This window comes from Haliotis cracherodii, unplaced genomic scaffold (genome assembly GCF_022045235.1).
Source record: "Haliotis cracherodii isolate W230 unplaced genomic scaffold, xgHalCrac1.p SCAF_5, whole genome shotgun sequence".
Taxonomy (NCBI): Eukaryota; Metazoa; Mollusca; class Gastropoda; order Lepetellida; family Haliotidae; genus Haliotis; species Haliotis cracherodii.
Window position 1 is genome coordinate 69,450,725 of NW_027266308.1, and position 22,914 is coordinate 69,473,638.

Below are 22,914 nucleotides of genomic sequence, written 5' to 3' on the forward strand. Positions count from 1 at the left end.
GAAGTTCCTGGGGTGTCTGTGGAACACGTGGTTGACGTCGAAGGCGCCAATCCATCTCATCCCACATGTCCTCGATTGGTGAAAGATCAGGGGAGCGAGCCGGCAAGGGGATGACATTCACGTTGTTTTGTTGAAGAGAATCCTGAACAAGTCGAGCAATATGAGGCCGGGCGTTGTCATGTTGAAAGGTAATGCCTGGGCCATGACGACGCAAAAACGGTAGAACAATAGGGCCGATGATCTCGTCGCGGTAGCGCTGTCAATCGAGATTTCCCTCTACCACTATCAAACGGGTCCTCTGTCTTGCTGTAATCCCACCCGATACCAAAACGCTGCCGCCCGGGAACCGATCTTCTTCCATGACACAATGAAGACAATCCCTGCACATCTGAGGCGGTGACGTACGGTTTGTGAAGATAATCGTCGAAGGCCAGGGATGCTTCTTGCAGTCACTGTTGCTGGCTAGAATCGATTTCGTAGTTGTATTGTTCGAATCCAGTTGTCTTGTCGATTATTGGTTACGCGTGGCCTGCCACTCCGAGGATGGTCTCTGACTGCATTCGTCTGTTGCCAACGTTGCCATAAACACCAAATGGTGTTTCTGTGGACGTTAAATTGTCTTGCAACATCACGTTGACTCGATCCTTCTTCAAGCATACCAATGGCTCGCAGACGCTCGTTTTCGGACAAACGTGGCATTTCATAATGTTGAATAATTGCGTAATTTTGGTTTTTTTCTGAGTGGTTGTTGTCAGCACGATGCTAAACAATGCATATGAAATCCCGTTAACACACATGGAATGCATGGGGCTTGCATAAATGTCAACATTTGCATAGAATGCATGCTTTTCTGTAGCATTTGCGTTTTTGTGACTTGATTCCATATATGTACTACAATAATGAAAACCAAACTTTACTTGTTTGAAAAATACACTATACACTTTTGTTGTTGAGTGTTGCAGAATGGATAATGATAGCCCCTAATACCACTTGGAAATGTTTTAGGGCGATAATCTGGAAAATCAGGGTGATAATTGTGTTTAATATCCTATGATCTCCATTTATTTAGCAAGTTTTATCATCTAAAAATCTGAATTCAGGCCAAATATATCTCCATATTTATCAACTTTACATAGACGTCTTTTCTTCGTTGACGAGATCTTAGTCTAACCCAATGCAATGGTATCATTAGACTTATATCAAAGGATAGGCCAATCGAGATATCGAGATTAGACTAGCTCACTGTATCAATGGATGCTGCATGGATAAAACCATGCTTGATGACACATAACCTGCAGGAATGTCAACACAAAGGAGATCTGACCTGAACTTTTTGAAAGAAATCTTCTCGCCACCATAAAAAGAAAGAGCGTTTTCTAAAACCCTTACCTTATTAATTTGCGCTCCTCTTCTGAAGCTTACTCGTACGAACATATCTGTGAACTTTCAAGCCATTTTTAAATTTGTGCGACAAGGCAGACCTACGATCGAGCGAGAACTATGCAACCAATCATTTACATTGCATTAGTTAGACTTGATGTTCCTGACGCAATAGTATCTCGTCAAGGAAGTGAGGATGTCTATGTAAAATTGATAAATATGGAAATATTTGGCCGGAATTCAGCTTTTTAGATGATAAAACTTGCTAAATAGACGGAGATCATAGGTTTTTAAACACAATTATCACCAAGAGATTTCCAAATGGTATTAGGGACTGTCATTTACCATTCTTATTGCAGGCTTTGAGGACTACCTAAGCATGTTTGGGTTTGTAGGAATCCATAGCCAAGCTATCAGGCTATTGCATGCTTTGAGGACTTCATAGCTGATCAGATATATATTCACAAGAACCAGATTCATGCCTTTTTCATAACATTTCAACGATAGGCCTAATCTATGATATCAATACTAGTATTCAGAGACCTGATTTTATAAATACGTGATTTTAATCTCAATAAAATCCTTCCATCTTTAAGAATAAAACATAAATTTGACCATCTGTTGACTCTCAGAGCTGATGTCCAATGTTTCATTATGCACACTGGGATTACAGAGGGTCAACTGTGTGGGGTGGGGTGAGGATGTGTCTGGCGGGCCTTATGCAGAAGACGATTTGTCTGGCAATGGGTATTTTGTATTAAGTAGAGTGTGATAGTTCATTTTATGTTGGTTCCATGTGATACCTCCAATGTTTAAGCCTTATGCAGAGGAAGATTTGTCTGGTGTGGCCCGGCCCATTCTGTACTCTGTGATATGAACCTGTTTATTCAAACGTACCTTAATGTGGTACAATCGATATATATTCCAGACCAATTTTACCCGTGTATATCTGAAGGGTCAACTTTTTGAGGGTGTCTGGCGGGCCTTATGCAGAAGATGATTTGTCTGGCGTGGCCCATTCTGTACTCTGTGAGATAAACCAGTTCATTTACACTTACTTTCATGTGGTACCTCCAATGCTTGATACAGCCCTTGAATGGCCCCTTCTTTTGGGGGGCCAGGGGCCACACGCAGCAGGGGCTCCTCGGCAGACATCCATATATGAATATGTTGGGTTACACAGTAAATGTTCCTGTGTTACAAAGTTGTATCAAGTTATTGCGGCCCCGTGAAAATAGGTTTAGCAACCCATGCTTGGCGTAAGAGGCGACTAACGGGATCGGGTAGTCAAGCTCACTGACTTGGTCGAAGCATATCATCTTTTCCAAATTGCGTGGATCGATGCTCATGACATCAATCACTGGATTGCATGGTCCAGACTCGATTATTTACAGATCGCCATCATATAGCTGGAATATTGCTGAGTGCGGCGTTAAACAAGTAACAAACAAACAAACATTTTATTGGGAAGCATATGTACTCGTGGTTAATACTGAAAGTGATCCTGGTAATTTGTGATCATGCATATATACCAGCGGGGATAGTAACAATACTTCACACAAAGTGCTGTAAATGTTATGCCGCTCAAAATTCATTGACAAAACCCAATCCTGGTAACAGGAGACAGAGCGACACGCCCTAAAAGAGGGGTGGTGTAACAATCTAATTAACAATCTCACTATTGGGTGTGACCACCATTTGAGTTGACACCAGATGATTGAAAACAGCCTGGAGGATGTTGTTCCAAATGTCAACCAAAGATTGGTCCAACTGAGTTAGCATTACCAACTGGTTCTGGTTCGGTCGTAGGCGTCAGTCCATCTCATCCCAGACATGTTTTATGGCGAATAGGTCTCGAGAAACAGCCAGCCATGGCAGTATATTAGGTGAAAACTTCCACATCAAACTGACGACGATGAGCAACGTAACGTTTTCCTGGACGCCTTCAGACCATGCATGGCTATCAGAGTTGTCCAGGTGAAAAGTGTAAGCCACAGTGTTAGATCGTGTAAGCCACAGTGTTAGATCGTGTAAGCCACAGTGTTAGATCGTGTAAGCCACAGTGTTAGATCGTGTGAGCCACAGTGTTAGATCGTGTAAGCCACAGTGTTAGATCGTGTAAGCCACAGTGTTAGATCGTGTAAGCAACAGTGTTAGATCGTGTAAGCCACAGTGTTAGATCGTGTAAGCCACAGTGTTAGATCGTGTAAGTCACAGTGTTAGATCGTGTAAGCCACAGTGTTAGATCGTATACATCAAATATTGCATGCTTACTGTAGAACTTTGCCCAAGTCTAAAAAACGTCTCTCCAATAGACATGGGTTATCGACATGATCATGCAGAATGATTTGAGATCCTTCATTAAAGATTTGTGAAAATGGAAAATATGATATTTGGGCTGTAGTTTAATGGATGGCTCTTTTCAGAAATGGCAATTTTAAAGAATCATTAAAAACAATGAGATCTACCATCCGTAAGCCCCCTTCTCCATACAGCCTAATTAAATCTATCCTCTTTATTTCATCAGGTTTGTCATTTCAGATGAAAATATTATTCAGCGTTTTTATGTAACTTTCTGGCGGATTCGGCAATGACGTAAAAATATGCACTATTGTTGACAATGCGCATGTTTTGATTGGCGTAATTTTACAAATTTATCTCAAATTTCCTCCCCTCCAGCTCGCTAAAATTCTTTTAATATTTTCAAGTCTTTTTCTGGTGTTAATGAGCCTAAGGTCCTCTAGATGTGGGTTTAAGCTAATCCTTACTACGTCAAAATTGCCGCAAACTAGTATATGCCAATCTAACTGGGTGTTTTTCACACAACCGCACATTGCTATTTGTCCTTGTGCCAATTTACATTGCTTTAGTTTTATACACATTAATCTTGAGACCTCATCAGTAATGATTTTGTTTATATGTCTATTCGTAAAGTTTCTGTTTTCCAAATAACAAAAATATTGTCTTGCTTTTTCTCCTACATCGTACCATTTAATTCGATTTCTAACAAATATTCCTTTAATTGCTTCTTCCTTTATGTTATGTATATGCTTGTAATTTTCTAAATCAACATCGGGGTGCAGAGCTATGTTCCAGTCTCAACAGGCTACTAGAGATTCGGTATCGAAATATTGAATTAGTGGAAGCAAAATTGGGCGTATCGCTTGACGTGGGGACCAGATGGTGTGCTCCCTCAACCGGTTGAGTACGGTTCGGCCACTAATTGGAATTGTCCGTGGTATTAATGTGTATCGATTCTGTAGATGCACGTGGTGGCATGTGGTCCTGTGCACAGCGCACAGATCACAATTCAGGTGAAGTTATGCAACGTCGGTCGCGGAGAGTAGTAGGATGGGTGACCACGTTCAACAGCTTCAGTTTCTAGGGCTTCGGCCCTGCCCCACACTGAAGCACACGTGGTGTCTCCTTAGGCAAGCGACTTTGTTCGAAAAGTATCTCTGTTCACCCAGCAGTGAGTGGGTACCCGGTAGGATGAAATGGCTGTTAACCTTCTAGCGCCTCACAGGCAGCTTGGGTTGTATACTCCCCAGGGAGCTGAGAATGAAAATCGAGTGCTCACTGATCCATTGATAATAATAGTGTAGCGCTTTGAGCATCCACTCGGTGAATGGAATCTGGCGCATTATAAATGCAATTATTATTATCATTATTATTATTATTATTATTATTACCATCATCATCATCATCATCATCATTATTTTTATTCACCAACTGAAATTTGTTGTCTTCGTGACCAAACGTCACACGTGGGCGACCGTGCCGTTGCAAATCAATAGTGTTGCCCTGTTGTAGATAGCGTCTCCAAAGCGATGATATTCTGTTTCGATGAAAATTCAAACGTCTCAAAACTTTGTTTTTGCGCCATTCCTGTATGCAGCATACGCACCGCGTGTTGTTTCTAGCCAGCCGTGGCATTGCGTTAGCGGTATTAACGTTAAACAAAAGTGTTATATGAGCACCTGATAGCTAAATAAACACTGTGTCCTGTTAAAAAACCACGTGTGTGAGTATTATGCTCCCAACAAACACGCAAACACCCAAAGTGTGCGCAGTGCATGAAAAAGCCTGTGCAAACTGTGAATCACGACCTTGAAGTCGAGCAGATGTCTTCATAAATATATGTATTAAAAGTTGCATTATTTAATTTTAGAATCATTTCTGGTCTCCCCCGCCGTGATATTGCTGGAATATTGCTAAAAGCGGCGTAAAACCATACTCACTCACTCACTAATTTTAGAATAAATATTTTTTTATTGAACTGTATATTTGTATGTATCATCAAAACAGTACAGCGGAAGAGCCAACAACAACAAAAGATCTATAATATGGACAACAATTGAGATCAGTTTCGATTATACCCTCTTGAGCACATGCCCCAGATGTCAACAATGTCTTGTTGTGTGCACAGAAGTATGGGTTCAGGTCCTCCAAATTTGTGTACGGATCATCTAGATTTATGTACGGCCCCTCCAGGTATTTTGTGTAGGGGCGGTGGGGTAGTCGAGTGGTTAAAGCGTTCGCTCGTCACGCCAAAGACCCGGGTTCGATTCCCCACATTGGCACAATGTGTGAAGCCCATTTCTAGTGTCCCCCGCCGTGATGTTGGTGGAATATTGCTAAACGTGGCATAAAACCATACTCACTCACTCCAGATTTGTGTATTGATCATCTAGATTTGTGTTCGAGTCCGCCACATAAAGTGCGAAAACTCCAAATCTTGTACGGACCGGACGGGAATTTTAGGTACGGGTTACACAGTTTTGGTCGGCAGGGTAGGGATCGTTTAGTATCCTTTGAAATTATACTTATACTAATTTCAAGACAGATCGCGTTCATGAAATGACATCCCTTTTCAGTCTGAATTGTAAAAATAATACGTCAACGCTAGATATAAATCAGTCTCGATTTTTTACCGAAATGGATTCCAAGGGGCTGGTGAATGGATCACTAACACACACTGCCCCCGCCATCCATAGAACTTGTCTTTCTTCAACAATAACAATGACTTCCTCATTTGTTTAACAAATCCCCTGAGATAGCAGTGATTAGTCAACATACCCACCACTCAGTTAATCAATACCTTACACGCTGCCGTTACGCGCAAGGGACATCTGTATTCCACCTACATATTCTAAAAGACCTAACGTAATTAAATTTCAAAGACTTTTCACTTGTAAAGAGATATCTGTATTAAAAAACCTTAGTAAATTCTGTAAATATGTAATGCAATTTGTAAAATCTTCCGGCTAACCACATATCCGCTATTATAATGTGTATTCTGCTGTCATTTTGTACCTCATATGCCGCGGATCTCGGCCTGAGCGTAATAAAGCTCTGTTCTGTTATGTAATAGCTCTGTTAAAAGTCTGTAGGGGCATGTCATTTACAGGTAATTGTATAGAAAATTCATTCATTTCTAATTTTGTCGGCAATTGTCTGTGACAATTCAGTTTTGGTATATGTGTTTTAGACATTTCCGTTATGTTTTAGTCGTTCGAGTTGTTTTTTTAACCAAACCCATAAAGTCATAAAATCTGCTAGAAATTGTGTCTTTATAAAGAAAGGGAGACCCATGACCTGAACTGTCTACTGCGCTGATTCCATGGAGTTCCAAGAAGTAAGATTCAGCATGAAGGAAGAAATGGCCATGTTCAGGCAGAGATTAGATGACTGTGGAAATATAAGTACTGTCGGAAATGCTAGAAAACTGCTTTCCTGGCTTCATTTAATAAATACGAGTCATAGGACTATAAAAAGAGCAGATATCAAAATTATGCAAATTGCCCTAATCTAGTCCTAACTGACACTGTGATTAGGCATAAAATGTACTCTACAGGTAAAATGATGATCAACAGAAAATATCCGTGTGTTGTCAGGCATGTATGAAATGGCCTACAACCTGAGGTAATTACCTGACACCTGTCCCGAGGTGATGACCTCACACCGCCCCGTGCATTCTCACAGGTGCAAATGTTACCGAGTTGGGGGTGGCCTCAAAATATTGCTGTTATTGTGCTTAATGTGCCTTGATGGGGTAGCAATTTAGGATATGTACTGCATTATATTTGCTTGGAAACATGATGGACTAGTTAAGAGCTATGAAACGGGATGAGTATTGGAAGGTAGCGGTTTTGGAATCCAGAAGTATTTGTTGTTCTACAGATGGTTTCTTGAGGTAGCATTTATCTCCGCTGATGACGTAGATGAATGTGTACTTTTGAATGTTGTGTTATGTCTTGCCACAAAACCCTTTACACTTAGCCAAGATGGGCACAACAGGGTTGAGCTCACAATGTCTGACTGCCGTACGTAACACAACGTAACCGTGTTGTGCCGCCATAACATATGTCCTGTTCTTATTCAGCCGAATTTTCTACATGAGTTGAACTTTCGTTTTATATGGTCTGAAGTCGACAATGCCATATATTCCTGTATGGTCGCCTTCAGACTACTCATGGTTTGGGCGACAGTATCTGATTTCCTGGCGTTATCCATGACAATGATACTGACGTTGTTTAAAAAAACCCAGCTGAAGTTCCAACCAGTCTATGAACACATCACCTCCTATAATCTCCTCATGAAAATCACCAGTTTTCTTTTTGGCCTCGAAAACTAGCACACATCCATCAATAAGCCCCATATCATCGGTTGCATCGTGCAAAACAATGACACGATTACCTTTAACTGATGGACTGTGGGTGCTTTTTGTCCATCTGCCGATAGCCACATGTAGGCAATGGAATGATTCACCAAGGTAAATTATCTGGACGCCCTGACTGTGATAGTTATGACTGGTGCGGAGATAATGTGACCTCATAGACAGGATGGAATATTTTCCCCTGAAAAGTACTCGGTCATCGCCACGCGCGGTGTATCGAAATCCCATCTCTTGGAGAGCAATAGTTAGTGCAGTTGACAATAATTGTATCTTTAATTCCTCCCTAATTCTACTACAAGTCAGGGTTACCTTCTGCTCATAAAGTTTGTACACTATACGCCTGATCACCCTGTATCAAAACTGTCTAATATCCTTTTACTTCCCCGTTTTGTTTTTGAGACCACCCCTATACCTGTTTTGTTTTATTTATCATACCGTAGACTTGATGGTATGAATTGAAAACCCAATAGCTTGGGCAGTTCGGTAATTCACCCTATCTAAATTAATAAATGGTTTCCCTCTATCTCTCTAAAGCGTTAAGAACTTGTATACATTTCCCAGTACAGACTCCATATCGTGTACCATGGTTATGGCTATGCAATTGTAATGTAACATGCATCATGGGAGCAATGTTAACAAAACAAACGCAGCGTCATTTTGTCATTTTAGAAGATGCACATCTTGAATTTTCTCAAAATGATTTTTTTGTGTGGATTAGATGTTTTATGAAGACTACACTATTATCATTAGAACGGAGTCACGTGCGCATATTTCTATGGTCTGTTTCAGACTGCTACCATTGGACTTAGAATCAATGTAAACTTCCTCTTTTCTTTCGAATTTGTTGCCTGTAAACTTGTTGATAGGACTCCTTGTGACTGAAATACTTCAAACCACAGGTAGGGCGATCGGTAGTTACTCGATATTTCAATAACAACAGTCCGTGAAAAAATATGTCCTTTCTTAACAGGCAAAAAGCAGTTTTCTAGGATTTCCGACAGTACTTAAGTTATATTAATGATTCAAAACGACTTGAGCATTATAAGAATATTGAATCATTGCTGACTGTTGAATATTACCTTACAAATATCTGTGTTCAGGAAGTATGAAGATACATATGTTTGTAGAGTTTGCATGAACTGCCGTTGCGTTGTGATATCATATGTAAAGAAGCTTAAACTGATGAGCAGGATTTGTAAGACTAATAACTTTGAAGATACCCCATTTCATATTTGATTGCGAGGCACATGTATCGTTGAGAAATACATGTGAGTACATTCCGAAATGGGATATTTCATCAAATAGTTTATCAAATAGTCTAATGAATTACTGACTTCTAATGGTGTGTCATTCCTTAAAAAATATGCTAAGTTCGTTAAAGAAGCTCTGAAATGTAAATCTGCTCTTGATAGTTAGTATTATTATATAATACTAGTATATAGCTAAGTTCCCGCCTGAAAAGTCAAATACAATGTAGTCAACTACGCTCATTTACTGTGGAAAGAAATTGTTTATCAAATTCAAGGGAGGTTATCAAAAACAGGGTTTAAGATGTAAAACAGGAAATAAACTGAAACCGATGTCGTTCATATTGTCTTATCATTTCTGTGTTGATTAAACACTTTGAGAAATTATTTTATTGTAATTATGATTTGACGAATAAAATGTTACCGGGGTGTTGATGCATCGCATCAAAAGTTTTCTTGTAGACCTATTCTTATGGTTTTATACTAAGTCCTGTCAGGACTTATTCTAACAACGGTCTTGCCCTAGATATAAGAACCTGGTCACCTGGCTCTGCAGGTTATGGGTTCAAATCCCAGAATCGCACTTACCATACATCAATGGTTTGTCGGTACCCTACCCGTGTTGATGGACTTGACCCAAGTGGTACACGTCTACGACTGGAGCCACGTCGACTGTGCGAAACCATCATCTTGACGCGACATCCTTTTCCTCTGACCTGTTTACCAGTATAAACATATCGTCCTGGAACAACGATCATTCGCAGAAACGCGAGCTCACGGCCAATGGTGTAGGGAGTTCTCACCTGGGGCACGATGTAAACAACATGGCGTCTCCAGAAGGTGTGTGTTCAAACAGTTACCGAATATGTCCTGGAAATTTGGACGTGTAACATTTATTGTGATATTATGAGTATGTATACCTTCGGTGGGTGAAATGTATATTGATACAGAACTAATGGCCAAGAGCCGAACATTATGATGTCGGTACATTACTGAAGAAAGCATATTTGTTTACTAAACATATCATTATTATTAGTGTCTTTTCATGTGAATATTTTGGTTGAGCACGGAGAGGTTTCGTTTGGTCCTTTTCCAAATAGAAATGCTTTGAAACCTCGTCGTCTCCATTACATCATCCCAACCTCATATTATTCACACGATTTCTCACGGTACAACCGTGTTACTGGTTACTGAAGGAGGATAGAAATACATTAAAGCACACCTTGTTTCCTCAAAATGTTGATGTTGAGGGACATAGATAGGACGAGTGTGATTTTCATGAACTAGTCCACTCCTAATGTATGAACTAGTCCACTCTTGATGTATGAACTAGTCCACTCCTGATGTATGAACTAGGTCTGATGCATGAACTGTTCCACTCCTGATGCATGAACTAGTCCACTCCTGATGCATGAACTAGTCCACTCCTGATGTTTGAACTAGTCCACTCCTGATGTATGAACTAGTCCACTCCTGATGTTTGAACTAGTCCACTCCTGATGTATGAACTAGTCCACTCCTGATGTTTGAACTAGTCCACTCCTGATGTATGAACTAGGTCTGATGCATGAACTGTTCCACTCCTGATGTATGAACTAGTCCACTCCTGATGCATGAACTAGTCCACTCCTGATGCATGAACTAGTCCACTCCTGATGTATGAACTAGGTCTGATGCATGAACTAGTCCACTCCTGATGCATGAACTAGTCCACTCCTGATGCATGAACTAGTCCACTCCTGATGTGTGAACTAATCCACTCCTGATGCATGAACTAGTCCACTCCTGATGTATAAACTAGGTCTGATGCATGAACTAGTCTACTCCTGATGTATGAACTAGATCTGATGTATGAACTAGTCCACTCCTGATGTATGAACTAGTCCACTCCTGATGTATGAACTAGTCCACTCCTGATGTAAAAACTAGGTCTGATGCATGAACTAGTCCACTCCTGATGTATGAACTAGGTCTGATGTATGAACTAGTCCACTCCTGATGTGTGAACTAATCCACTCTTGATGTATGAACTAGTCCACTCCTGATGTACGAACTAGGTCTGATGCACGAACTAGTCCACTCCTGATGTATGAACTTGTTCACACCTGATGTATGAACTAGGTCTGATGCATGAACTAGTCCACTCCTGATGTATGAACTAGTCCACTCCTGATGTATGAACTAGGTCTGATGCATGAACTAGTCCACTCCTGATGTATGAACTAGATCTGATGTATGAACTAGTCCACTCCTGATGTATGAACTAGTCCACTCCTGATCTATGAACTAGTCCACTCCTGATGTACGAACTAGGTCTGATGTATGAAATAGTCCACACCTGATGTATGAACTAGTCCACTCCTGATGTATGAACTAGGTCTGATGTATGAACTAGTCCACTCCTGATGTGTGAACTAATCCACTCCTGATGCATGAACTAGTCCACACCTGATGTATGAACTAGGTCTGATGCATGAACTAGTCCACTCCTGATGTATGAACTAGATCTGATGTATGAACTAGTCCACTCCTGATGTATGAACTAGTCCACTCCTGATGTACGAACTAGGTCTGATGTATGAAATAGTCCACTCCTGATGTATGAACTAGTCCACTCCTGATGTATGAACTAGATCTGATGTATGAACTAGTCCACTCCTGATGTGTGAACTAATCCACTCCTGATGCATGAACTAGTCCACACCTTATGTATGAACTAGGTCTGATGCATGAACTAGTCCACTCCTGATGTATGAACTAGATCTGATGTATGAACTAGTCCACTCCTGATGTATGAACTAGTCCACTCCTGATGTATGAACTAGTCCACTCCTGATGCATGAACTAGTCCACTCTTGATGCATGAACTAGTCCACTCCTGATGTATGAACTAGATCTGATGTATGAACTAGTCCACTCCTGATGTGTGAACTAATCCACTCCTGATGCATGAACTAGTCCACACCTTATGTATGAACTAGGTCTGATGCATGAACTAGTCCACTCCTGATGTATGAACTAGATCTGATGTATGAACTAGTCCACTCCTGATGTATGAACTAGTCCACTCCTGATGTATGAACTAGTCCACTCCTGATGCATGAACTAGTCCACTCTTGATGCATGAACTAGTCCACTCCTGATGTATGAACTAGGTCTGATGTATGAACTAGTCCACTCCTGATGTATGAACTAGTCCACTCCTGATGCATGAACTAGGTCTGATGTATGAACTAGTCCACTCCTGATGTATGAACTAGTCCACTCCTGATGCATGAACTAGGTCTGATGCATGAACTAGTCCACTCCTGATGCATGAACTAGGTCTGATGCATGAACTAGGTCTGATGTATGATCTAGGTCTCTCCCACCCACACCCACTTCAAGCCCTCTCCCTTGCTCCACCTCTCCTTACCTCCCTTTGATGTTTGTCCTGATAATGATCAGATGACTGAGACGATGTGGCATCATGTGAAGTTCTATTTCCCTGATCTATCATTTCAGGAAAACAAGTGCGGAAAAGAAAAACTACAGATGTAGATGAAGACAGTTTAGTGATCAGAGCTTTCCGAGAGTTTCAAGTCCAGCTGGACAAAAGGCATGATAAATATGAGCGATTAGTCAAGCTGAGCAGAGATGTCACTATCGAAAGCAAGAGGACCATCTTCATGTTGCACAGAGTTACAGGGTATGCTTGATACATTCGTGTTGTTCTGAGTTACAGGGTATGCTTGATACATTCGTGTTGCACAGAGTTACAGGGTATGCTTGATACATTCGTGTTGCACAGAGTTACTGGGTATGCTTGATACATTCGTGTTGTACAGAGTTACAGAGTATGCTTGATACATTTGTGTTGCACAGAGTTACTGGGTATGCTTGATACATTCGTGTTGCACAGAGTTACAGGGTATGCTTGATACATTCGTGTTGCACAGAGTTACAGGGTATGCTTGATACATTCATGTTGCACAGAGTTACAGGGTATGCTTGATACATTCTTGTTGTACAGAGTTACAGGGTATGCTTGATACATTCGTGTTGTACAGAGTTACATGGTATGCTTGATACATTCGTGTTGTACAGAGTTACAGGGTATGCTTGATACATTTGTGTTGTACAGAGTTACTGGGTATGCTTGATACATTCTTGTTGTTACGGGGTATGCTTGATACATTTGTGTTGTTCTGAGTTACAGAGTATGCTTGATACATTCGTGTTGTACAGAGTTACAGGGTATGCTTGATACATTCGTATTGTACAGAGTTATAGAGTATGCTTGAAAACATTAATGTTACACATTCGAAGGGGATGCCAATCTCATTAAAATCAGATCTGAGTTCTCGCTATCGCTTAGCAAAGATCTGAGGACATCCCATTAAGGGTCACGTCAGAACGACCTTTCATCCGACCAATCAAAGCGTTGCTTGCCAGATCATGAAAGTGACAGTCAGAATGTGTTTTCTGATGATGCAACCTCGAAAAATTTAACACGGGGTATTCGGAACGACAGTTACGGCCCATACAACTGATTCCATAAAAATTATCGTCTATCTCTCGCTTCCGTCGGATAAACATTTGAACGAAGGAGGCGTTGCACAGTATTAGGGAAGCACTGCCATACAATCACAACCATACATTAGACATTCAGAATGTTCGTTTGTACAGTTTTCAAAATTTTAATTGAGAACTGTGTCAACATATTTTTCAAGCGTAGTCTGAAATGGAAGTCGCCAGGTTGAAACGAATGCTGTAAAGCTCAAGAAAGCTGCTTTCTAATTGGCTCATATCAACTTCTTGTTAGTTGTTTCAGTGGTCGGTCAAAGTTCGCAAAAGGTCATTCTGACGTGACCTGTAATGGGATGTCCTCAGATCTTTATTTAGTGGCAGCGAGAACTTAGAACTGATTTTAATGAGATTGAAGGGATGCCAAATGGTTGGTATGAATGAAGTTTGTGTGTGCTTAAAGTTGTGTCACACAGTTTGGTCGGTCGTTATCATAATTCACAACAAATGTGTTTAGCACTATTTCTATAATGAAACAAGATTTACTTGATGTAAAACTATTGTCCTTTTCTGGCAAAATGTCACTGATCAGTTTATTGGGACAGGCGAATGTGAAAAGAAGTGAATAGAAATTGTGAACTATATATAAGAGACTTCATAGATTTCTTACATAAAATTCAAATTGGCGATTACAACAATATATGGAAGGAATTCATACTCATGAAACAATTACAAAATGTCGAGAAGAGTTAAACATATTGAAAGGTATTTCAGGTGATGGGTTGTATGTTGTAAATCGTGCCTAACACATTCCCCCTGTTTATCTGGTTAAGGTGACCTTCTGTATTAGTTCTCCTGTGATATTAATTTCCTTGATTTTTTCAAAATGAAAATATAATCATTTTTTGTTCTTGCAAGGGACATATGCACATATTATGAGAAATGAAATTTGTCGAGTAGGTTCGGAAAAAGCTAATGTAGGACTTGCACACTTGACACGGAACGCTTCTGATTGTCTATAGTTGGTGTTTTCTCTGTTGTTGTCCACAGAAATGAGGACTCTGAGAGTCTCCTCTCTCAATCTCATGAAAAACTGAACAATATTAAGCTGATAAAGATGATGAAGATATCGGAAGAGTTAGAAGGAGAAGACCCGTACCAGTTCCTACGTGCTTACTCCCCAGGTGAGGACACGCCCGCGGCAGCTTAATTTGACCTGCAACTACAGTCCGTTTGACTCCAAATGAGAATGATGAATTGCAAAATAACTTGAAATCCAGACAAGTGTATGAAACATCAATACGGTACTTGACCATGAATACCCTGTACCCAACAAAATCTGAATTTTGTATATTTTAAGACCCATGACGGATGAAGTTCTTTAAGAAACTATCATGTAATATTGTATAGAAATGTGTACATGACACGTAGGGGGACAAACTGTGGAAGGCACAGCGCAAGCACGCATGCACTGCACATGCTGTGGTAGGGGAAATGACAGAGCGTTAGAGCGGCCGTCTCAGTCGCAATCTGACTCGCTCATGCCATAGATCTCGTCGTCGGAACTGCTGGTACCTGAACCGACTGCCACTATTATAGGTTGGGCTGTTGCTGGCCGTAGTCCATCTCGTGACCAATAACATGGCTCTATCTCATCAACGACTGTGGCCACACAACGCCTCCATGTTTCTACCGTTACCCGATCAAGGGATTCCTTTATGAGTAGTTCAGCGTCTCGTAATTTGAACGTTGTGTTCGATCGTCTAATGTCACCCTTGACGATGCCCCATACCAACTCGATTGGATTCAGGTCGCAGTGATAAGATGGCAGTCGTAAGACAGCGTGACCCTGACCCTTGATGTAACTGTCAACTTTATACACGGGGTCAGGTTTCATAGTTTTGATGATTTCATAGAGCTGTGGTTTCTTTGCTCGAGAAGGAAAGGTAATGTTCCTCCGTTGCAGCCAAGTAACTATGTCTCCTTTACGGTTATTAGAGGTTGGATTCTTGCTTTCTGGATCCTGCACACTATGATACGGTGCATTGTCCATGACAATGAGAGACTAGGTAGGCAAAGCAGGGACTAATTTATCTTTCACCCACTCCAGAAATACATTGCCGTTCATTTCTGTGTGGTAGTCCCTGTTGTCTTTGGCCTTGGCTCTAAAGGCGAGGTCACAGTCTGGGAGAAAACCCTGACTAGCAGAACCAGCATGGAGAACTATGAGTCTTTCACCCTTTCCCATTGGTAACTTTCTACAAGACTCCTTACAGTCACCACTGTGTACCCACTGACTGCTGGCTGTGTGCGACGCATTTACCCATGTCTCATCTAAGAAGACGGGCTCATATCCTTCTTCACGTTTCTGCTTGATGGTACGAAGGTAATAATTTCGGAGACGAACAATGTTAGACCGTTCACACAACACAGCCCTATTTTCTCCAGTTATCTTTTTGTATTTGTAACCAAATGTATGCAACAGCTGCCATAGTTTGTACTTTGTAACACGTAAATCATGGTCAGTTTCAAGGTGTTTCTTCAAAATTCTTAGGGACAGGTACATATTTTCTGAGTGCAGTTTAACAATTGCACGTCTGACTTGATCCCTCTGAAAACTGTCTAATTTATCAACCTTGCATGGTTTTGACATGTTCCCTACCTCCTTGGCCTGACTATTTGTATCTTGTTGACTAACAACATTTTTAAGTTTCTGAGGGGACATACCAAGAGCTTTTGAAGCTCGTTTCAAGAATTGATTAACTGCATAAAAAGGCTTTGCTCTTTATGCTTCACTTCTAAAGAAATCATACACATTCAACATCAACTGTTTAACATCTGCTGAGTAGCGCATCTTGTCATTGAATGAACACGGTCACTGTGTAGCACGTGCAGACCGTGCTTGCACTGTTCCTTCCACAGTTTGTCCCCCTACGTGTCATGTACACATTTCTATACAAAATTACATGATAGTTTCTTAAAGAACTTCATCCGTCATGGGTCTTAAATTAAACCAAATCCAGATTTTTTTGGGTACAGGGTATTCATGGTCAAGTACCGTATTGATGTTTTATACACTTTTCTGGTTTTCAAGTTATTTTGCAATTCATCATTCTCATTTGGAGTCAAACGGACTGTATACTTGAGTATCACACACCTGCAGATAGAGCTATTCTTGAAATATAACACACCTGCAGGCATGACTGTACTTGAGATATCACACACCTGCAGGTAGAGCTATTCTTGAAATATCACACACCTGCAGGTAGAGCTATTCTTGAAATATCACACACTTGCAGGCATGACTGTACTTGAGATATCACACACCTGCAGGCATGACTGTACTTGAAATATCACACACCTGCAGGTAGAGCTATTTTTGAAATATCACACACCTGCAGTAGAGCTATTCTTGAAATATCACACACCTGCAGGTAGAGCTATGCTTGAAATATCACACACCTGCAGGTAGAGCTATGCTTGAAATATCACACACCTGCAGGTAGAGCTATTCTTGAAATATCACACACCTGTAGGTAGAGCTATTCTTGAAATATCACACACCTGCAGGCAGTGAATGAAACTGCTTATGGGCCAGTACATTTAAAAAAAACTGTAGGCCCAGTGGAAAAAACTGTAGGCCCAGTGGAAAAAAACTGTAGGCCCCATGGAAAAAAACTGTAGGCCAAGTTGGAAAAAAACTGTAGGCCCCATGGAAAAAGCTGTAGGCCTATTGGAAAAAACTGGTGCCCAATACATTTTAGCTGAAGCAGGGAGACATACTCTTACAATATAAATTACAAAACACAACCAGTCAACCAGACATTTCTTAGAGACTGTGGTGATAGATGAAGCCTACATCTATCAGGAAATTATCAGCTTGTAAAACATCTTTGCGACTACATGTCATACACCTTTTGAAAGGTCTGATCCTATTTCGAACACTGCCTGCTGTTAGATCTGTACTTGAAATATCACCCGCATGCAGGCATGGCCATGCTTCAAATATCACACATGTGCAGGTAGAACTATACTTGAGGTATTTTACCTGTGGTATGATTTAAGCTTTATTCATTGGTAACACTGATTCTGTTTTTGTCACCATATTTTCTCACAGCTCTGATATCATAGTGATTCCATTTCTGTCACTTTATATCCACCATGTTTCAGCGCAGCACTGATATCATAGTGATTCCATTTCTGTCACTTTATATCCACCATATTTCCACACAGCACTGATATCATAGTGATTCCATTTCTGTCACTTTATATCCACCATATTTCCACACAGCACTGATATCATAGTGATTCCATTTCTGTCACTTTATATCAGCGCAGCACTGATATCATAGTGATTCCATTTCTGTCACTTTATATCCACCATGTTTCAGCGCAGCACTGATATCATAGTGATTCCATTTCTGTCACTTTATATCCACCATATTTCCACACAGCACTGATATCATAGTGATTCCATTTCTGTCACTTTATATCCACCATATTTCCACACAGCTCTGATATCATAGTGATTCCATTTCTGTCACTTTATATCCACCATGTTTCAGCGCAGCACTGATATCATAGTGATTCCATTTCTGTCACTTTATATCCACCATATTTCCACACAGCACTGATATCATAGTGATTCCATTTCTGTCACTTTATATCCACCATATTTCCACACAGCTCTGATATCAAAGTGATTCCATTTCTGTCACTTTATATCCACCATGTTTCAGCGCAGCACTATGTCATTGTCGTCCATGATTGTCACAGAACAATGTCACATGTCTGACACAGTATTTCACTCACACTGTGTCAGACTGTCATGGAAGATAGACAGGTTAGAAACAACGATGCATAAATAACCTCGGGCAGGAAATCCTTGAAGTTCAGAAAATATATCTGTTAAAACATGAAATACACCTTATATATGATACAAGCTTATCTTACTGTGAATGAAGAACTGAGATAAATTATAGAAAACCATTGTACATGTATTCCATAGTAGTACTTCAAAGTCCAATGTCCATGGCTTCTTCAGAATCAGTAATCCGAACAAGAATTGCATGATTGTTACATCCGCCAGACTGGTCCGAGTCAAGGAGTTTCTGTTGTGCATCTTCAACAATGCTGGAGCCAGACTTGTAGATGTTCTCTACCACAGTACTGTCTGTTCCTTTACCTAAAATGTAGAATAACTAATTGCTCTGTTACAATGCAGGGAAACCACAGGTAAGCTCGTAACTGTACTTGTAACCATGGTAACAGCACTGATTACAGGTTGCAGCTTATAAAGTCCAGAGAACAGTTACACTCATTTGTTGAAACAACAATATCAAATAATAGCACATTGTCTTAACTCACATTCAAATAGATTAATTATATAGATATAAGTAATATTTTTTGTATTATTATTTTTATTTACTGATTTAAATAAAAATGCAGCAAAAAATCATGTCGTTTAAGATACTGTGTTTGTGCCAAAGCTGGGCATCCACTGACAATGTGTAGGACAAGCAACCCATGCTTGCTGTAAAAAGCAACTATGCTTGTCGTAAGAGGCGACTAACGGGATCGGGTGGTCAGGCTTGCTGGCTTGGTTGATGCATGTCATTGTATCCCAATTTTGGGATTGATGATCATGATGTGAATCACTGATTTCGATTATTTACAGACAGTCGTCATACAGCTGGAATATTGCTGAGTGCGGCGTTAAACAACAAACAAAGACAAAAAGAAAAAAAAAGAGTCTGTGATTGTTCCTCGGACCTAGATTACACTATTTAGGTCTGTGATTGTTCCTGGGATCTAGATTACACTATTTAGATCTGTGATTGTTCCTTGGACCTAGATTACAGTATTTAGGTCTGTGATTGTTCCTGGGACCCAGATTACAGAATTTAGGTCTGTGATCGTTCCTGGGACCTAGTTTACACTATTTAGGTCTGTGATCGTTCCTGGGACCCAGATTACACTATTTAGGTCTGTGATCGTTCCTTGGACAGAGATTACATTATTTAGGTCAGTGATTACAGTATATCGCAGTGTATATATCATTTAAAGACGAAGGACGTAGCATCGATTTTGAAGGTTTGTACAGGGGAGGCGCCTTATACGTGAGGTTGCTTTATAGAAGGCGATATACAGTACATTAATTAGGTCTTTGATTATGCCAAGTGAGTTCTTTGCACTATTTTCAACATTTACAGTGAGGCTAGGAATTGATGTAAACAGTGTGTTGATCATGTTGGGATGTATTCAACCAGAGTTTGTGCTGTTTGCAGGTCTTCAGGAGTTCATTGAAGCTGTGACCTTCTACCACTACCTGCACAGTGGATCCCTGGTCAGTCTTCAACAGATTCAGGACGACCTGACCTTCGCCCCTCCTGATCCAGCCACGGCACAAGTGTCAGATCCGCTGACAGCCCCGAATGTGAGAAGGGAGGTAACTGTGCGAGTCCACGTACCTCCCCTGGAGTACATGCTTGGTGTGGCCGACCTGACCGGGGAACTCATGAGGCTGACTATAAACAGTGTCGGAGCTGGTGACTTGCAGCTGCCATTCAAAGTTTGTGCTTTTATGCGACGCATACACGATGCGTTTCTCTCCTACGGGAATGTTTCCCGGGAACTTAATAGAAAAATGTCCACGCTCAGACAGAGCTTGCACAAAGTTGAGAATGCGTGTTACACCATTCAAGTGCGTGGCTCAGAGATCCCGAAACATCTGATCGCTGATGTCCTCAGTGGGACCTCCGAGTGCCGCAGCAGGTTTCAGGATGAAGCTTGTGATGAATAGTGTCCATTTTGTAATAAATCCATCAATGAATTCATCATATGTAATTCACATGAATAAACTGTCCCTGTAAACATCAGCTATAAATCAAATTGAAAATAATTCACTTTCTCAGATGGACGTATATTCCAGCCATATGATGGTGGTCTGTAGATAATTGAGTTTAAACCAGACAAACCAACAATTGATAGTGTGTACATCCCCTCTGTGAGCTTTCCCCATCAAGGTTATTCCATTTCATGGTTGTGAGATTTGATGAAATTTTGAAATTTATCATCCTAAACAGCCTTTGCTTGGGTGAGATTACCATGACGCCCCAATAAATTATTTGACATCGCTGAGCTCTCTGCCACTTAAGTATGTTGTCTGTAGTTTTTACACAGTAGACACTGCTTATTACTGATTACAAGCTGAAAAAGATGGAAGAATGATTTTGGATGATAAACAGAATCACACCTGTCTTCCAAGCTCAGTTATATAAAAAGCCTTGAATATTTTTATCTTTTATCTATGTATTTGGCCTCACAAGACATTCTATATATATATACCATGAAGAAAGGAAGGCCTAACAGAATGATGGAATGATGCTCTAACAGATTGATGAGACGAAGTTCTAACATATTGATAGAACGATGGTCTTACAGATTGGTTCAAGGAAGGTCTAACAGACTGATGGAAGAATGGTCTTATATCTTGGTGGCAGATTTATTGAAGAAAACAAGGTCTAACAGACTGATGGAAGAATGGTCTTATATCTTGGTGGCAGATTGATGGAAGAAAACAAGGTCTAACAGACCGAGGGAATAAAGGAGTGAATGAGTGAGTGAGTATGGTTTTATGCCGCTTTTAGCAATATTCCAGCAATATCACGGCGGGGGACACCAGAAATGGGCTTCACACATTGCACCCATGAGGGGAATCAAACCCGGGCCTTCATTGTGATGAGCTTGCACTTTAACCACTAGGCTACCCCACCGTCCCGGGAATAAAGGCAGGTCTAACATTTAATGAAGAAAGAATGGAAGGTCTAACAGATTGATGAAAGAGTGAGTGAGTTGGGTTTAACACTGCTTTTAACAGTATTCCAGTCACATCCAGTCAGCTTAATGTGGGAGGAGAGCCCGAAGTCATGCAGGTCTCAGACGTTTACCACTTCGGTGAAAACCAACGAGCACGGGTATGGTGCTGACAAACCTAGAAACATAATTGGGGCAAACCAGGATTCAAACCCACAATCATAGGTTTCTGGTGTGCCCAAGGGATGCAACTCTGCACTTAGACAACTGGGACACCCATGGGTGGATACAGAGGGGGGTTGCAGGGGTGCACACCCCCCTTTTTATTTCGAAAAAAATCTTTATTTCTGTATAAATTACCACCAAAGACAATAAATAGATCTTAGTTGTGCACCCCTTTTCAAAAAAGCTGTATCCGCCTCTGACACCCGTGCCCTGATTGATGAAAGAAGAATGGAAGGTCTAACAGATGGACAGACAGACAGTGGCTGAGTAGCTCTTCAACCCGCCAAGCTCAACATGGAATGTAAGATCTACTTATGTTCTCCAGCAGATACTGGAACATGAGCAGAATCTGTCCCATACATTCATCTCTTAAAAGGTGTTACTTCACAACTGGATGATGAACTTTGAACTTTGCACATGGTACATATATAGCGTGCCGTGCACGGTAACACATCCAGGTTACTGCCATGTGCCAATGAACGTCACGAAATGGTTCATTGATCAGATACAAAGAAGGAAAAAGTCTTCCAAAAGTGTACATGACAGAAATTGAAAACTTGTGCGCAATAGGATTAAAATTGGTCAATCACAGAATTGCCCGACACTGAGGTAAATCTAAAAGTGTGATATGATTGAAGGATATCAACGAACGAGTAGGGTTAAGAATAGGGCGGATACAGGAAGGCCAGTGGTTCATCCCATTTGCCCAGGCTGTACGTCAGAGTTCCAGGATGACAGCGCACATCCTCACGGAGCTCGTGTTGCAGTCGACTGTCTGAGGCAGAAAGGTGTCTCGACATTGCCCCAGCCATCTAAATGTCCAGACATGTCCCTCATTGGACACCTTTGAGATGTTCTGGCCCTAAAGATTTTCAACCGACCTCACCATTCCCAGAATTTGCAACAGCTTAGGCAGACCTTAGAAGGAGAATGGGAAAGGATACCACGGCAGACAATCCGGCTTTGATATCCAGTTTGGCCAAAAGATGTCTTGCCTGCATCGATGCTCACTGGAATGGACCAGATACTGACTTTACTATGAAGATTTGGATTCCGCCACAT

At 40.9% G+C, this 22,914-nt stretch overlaps 2 protein-coding genes across 3 annotated transcripts in view; one reads left to right on the plus strand and one right to left on the minus strand.

Annotated features, from left to right (window-relative positions):
• Positions 1 to 10,027, minus strand: part of LOC139442476 (acid phosphatase type 7-like) — a 29,505-nt gene extending 19,478 nt beyond the window's left edge. The window contains exon 1 of the mRNA XM_071223286.1: positions 9,895 to 10,027. The gene's annotated coding sequence lies outside the window, so the exon portion shown is untranslated. The remainder of the gene's footprint in view (positions 1 to 9,894) is intronic.
• Positions 9,845 to 21,092, plus strand: LOC139442477 (translin-associated protein X-like). 2 transcript variants are annotated; one of them, XM_071223287.1, is made up of 4 exons: positions 9,845 to 10,146; positions 12,811 to 12,994; positions 14,863 to 14,996; positions 20,100 to 21,092. In XM_071223287.1, exons 1-4 carry the CDS (start codon positions 10,131 to 10,133, stop codon positions 20,612 to 20,614), a joined length of 849 nt encoding a protein of 282 aa, XP_071079388.1. In that variant the 5' UTR covers positions 9,845 to 10,130; the 3' UTR covers positions 20,615 to 21,092. The 2 variants fall into 2 exon arrangements, with proteins under 2 accessions (XP_071079388.1, XP_071079389.1); XM_071223288.1 differs by having other exon boundaries at positions 10,146 to 10,216.
• The last annotated feature ends 1,822 nt before the right edge of the window (positions 21,093 to 22,914 follow it).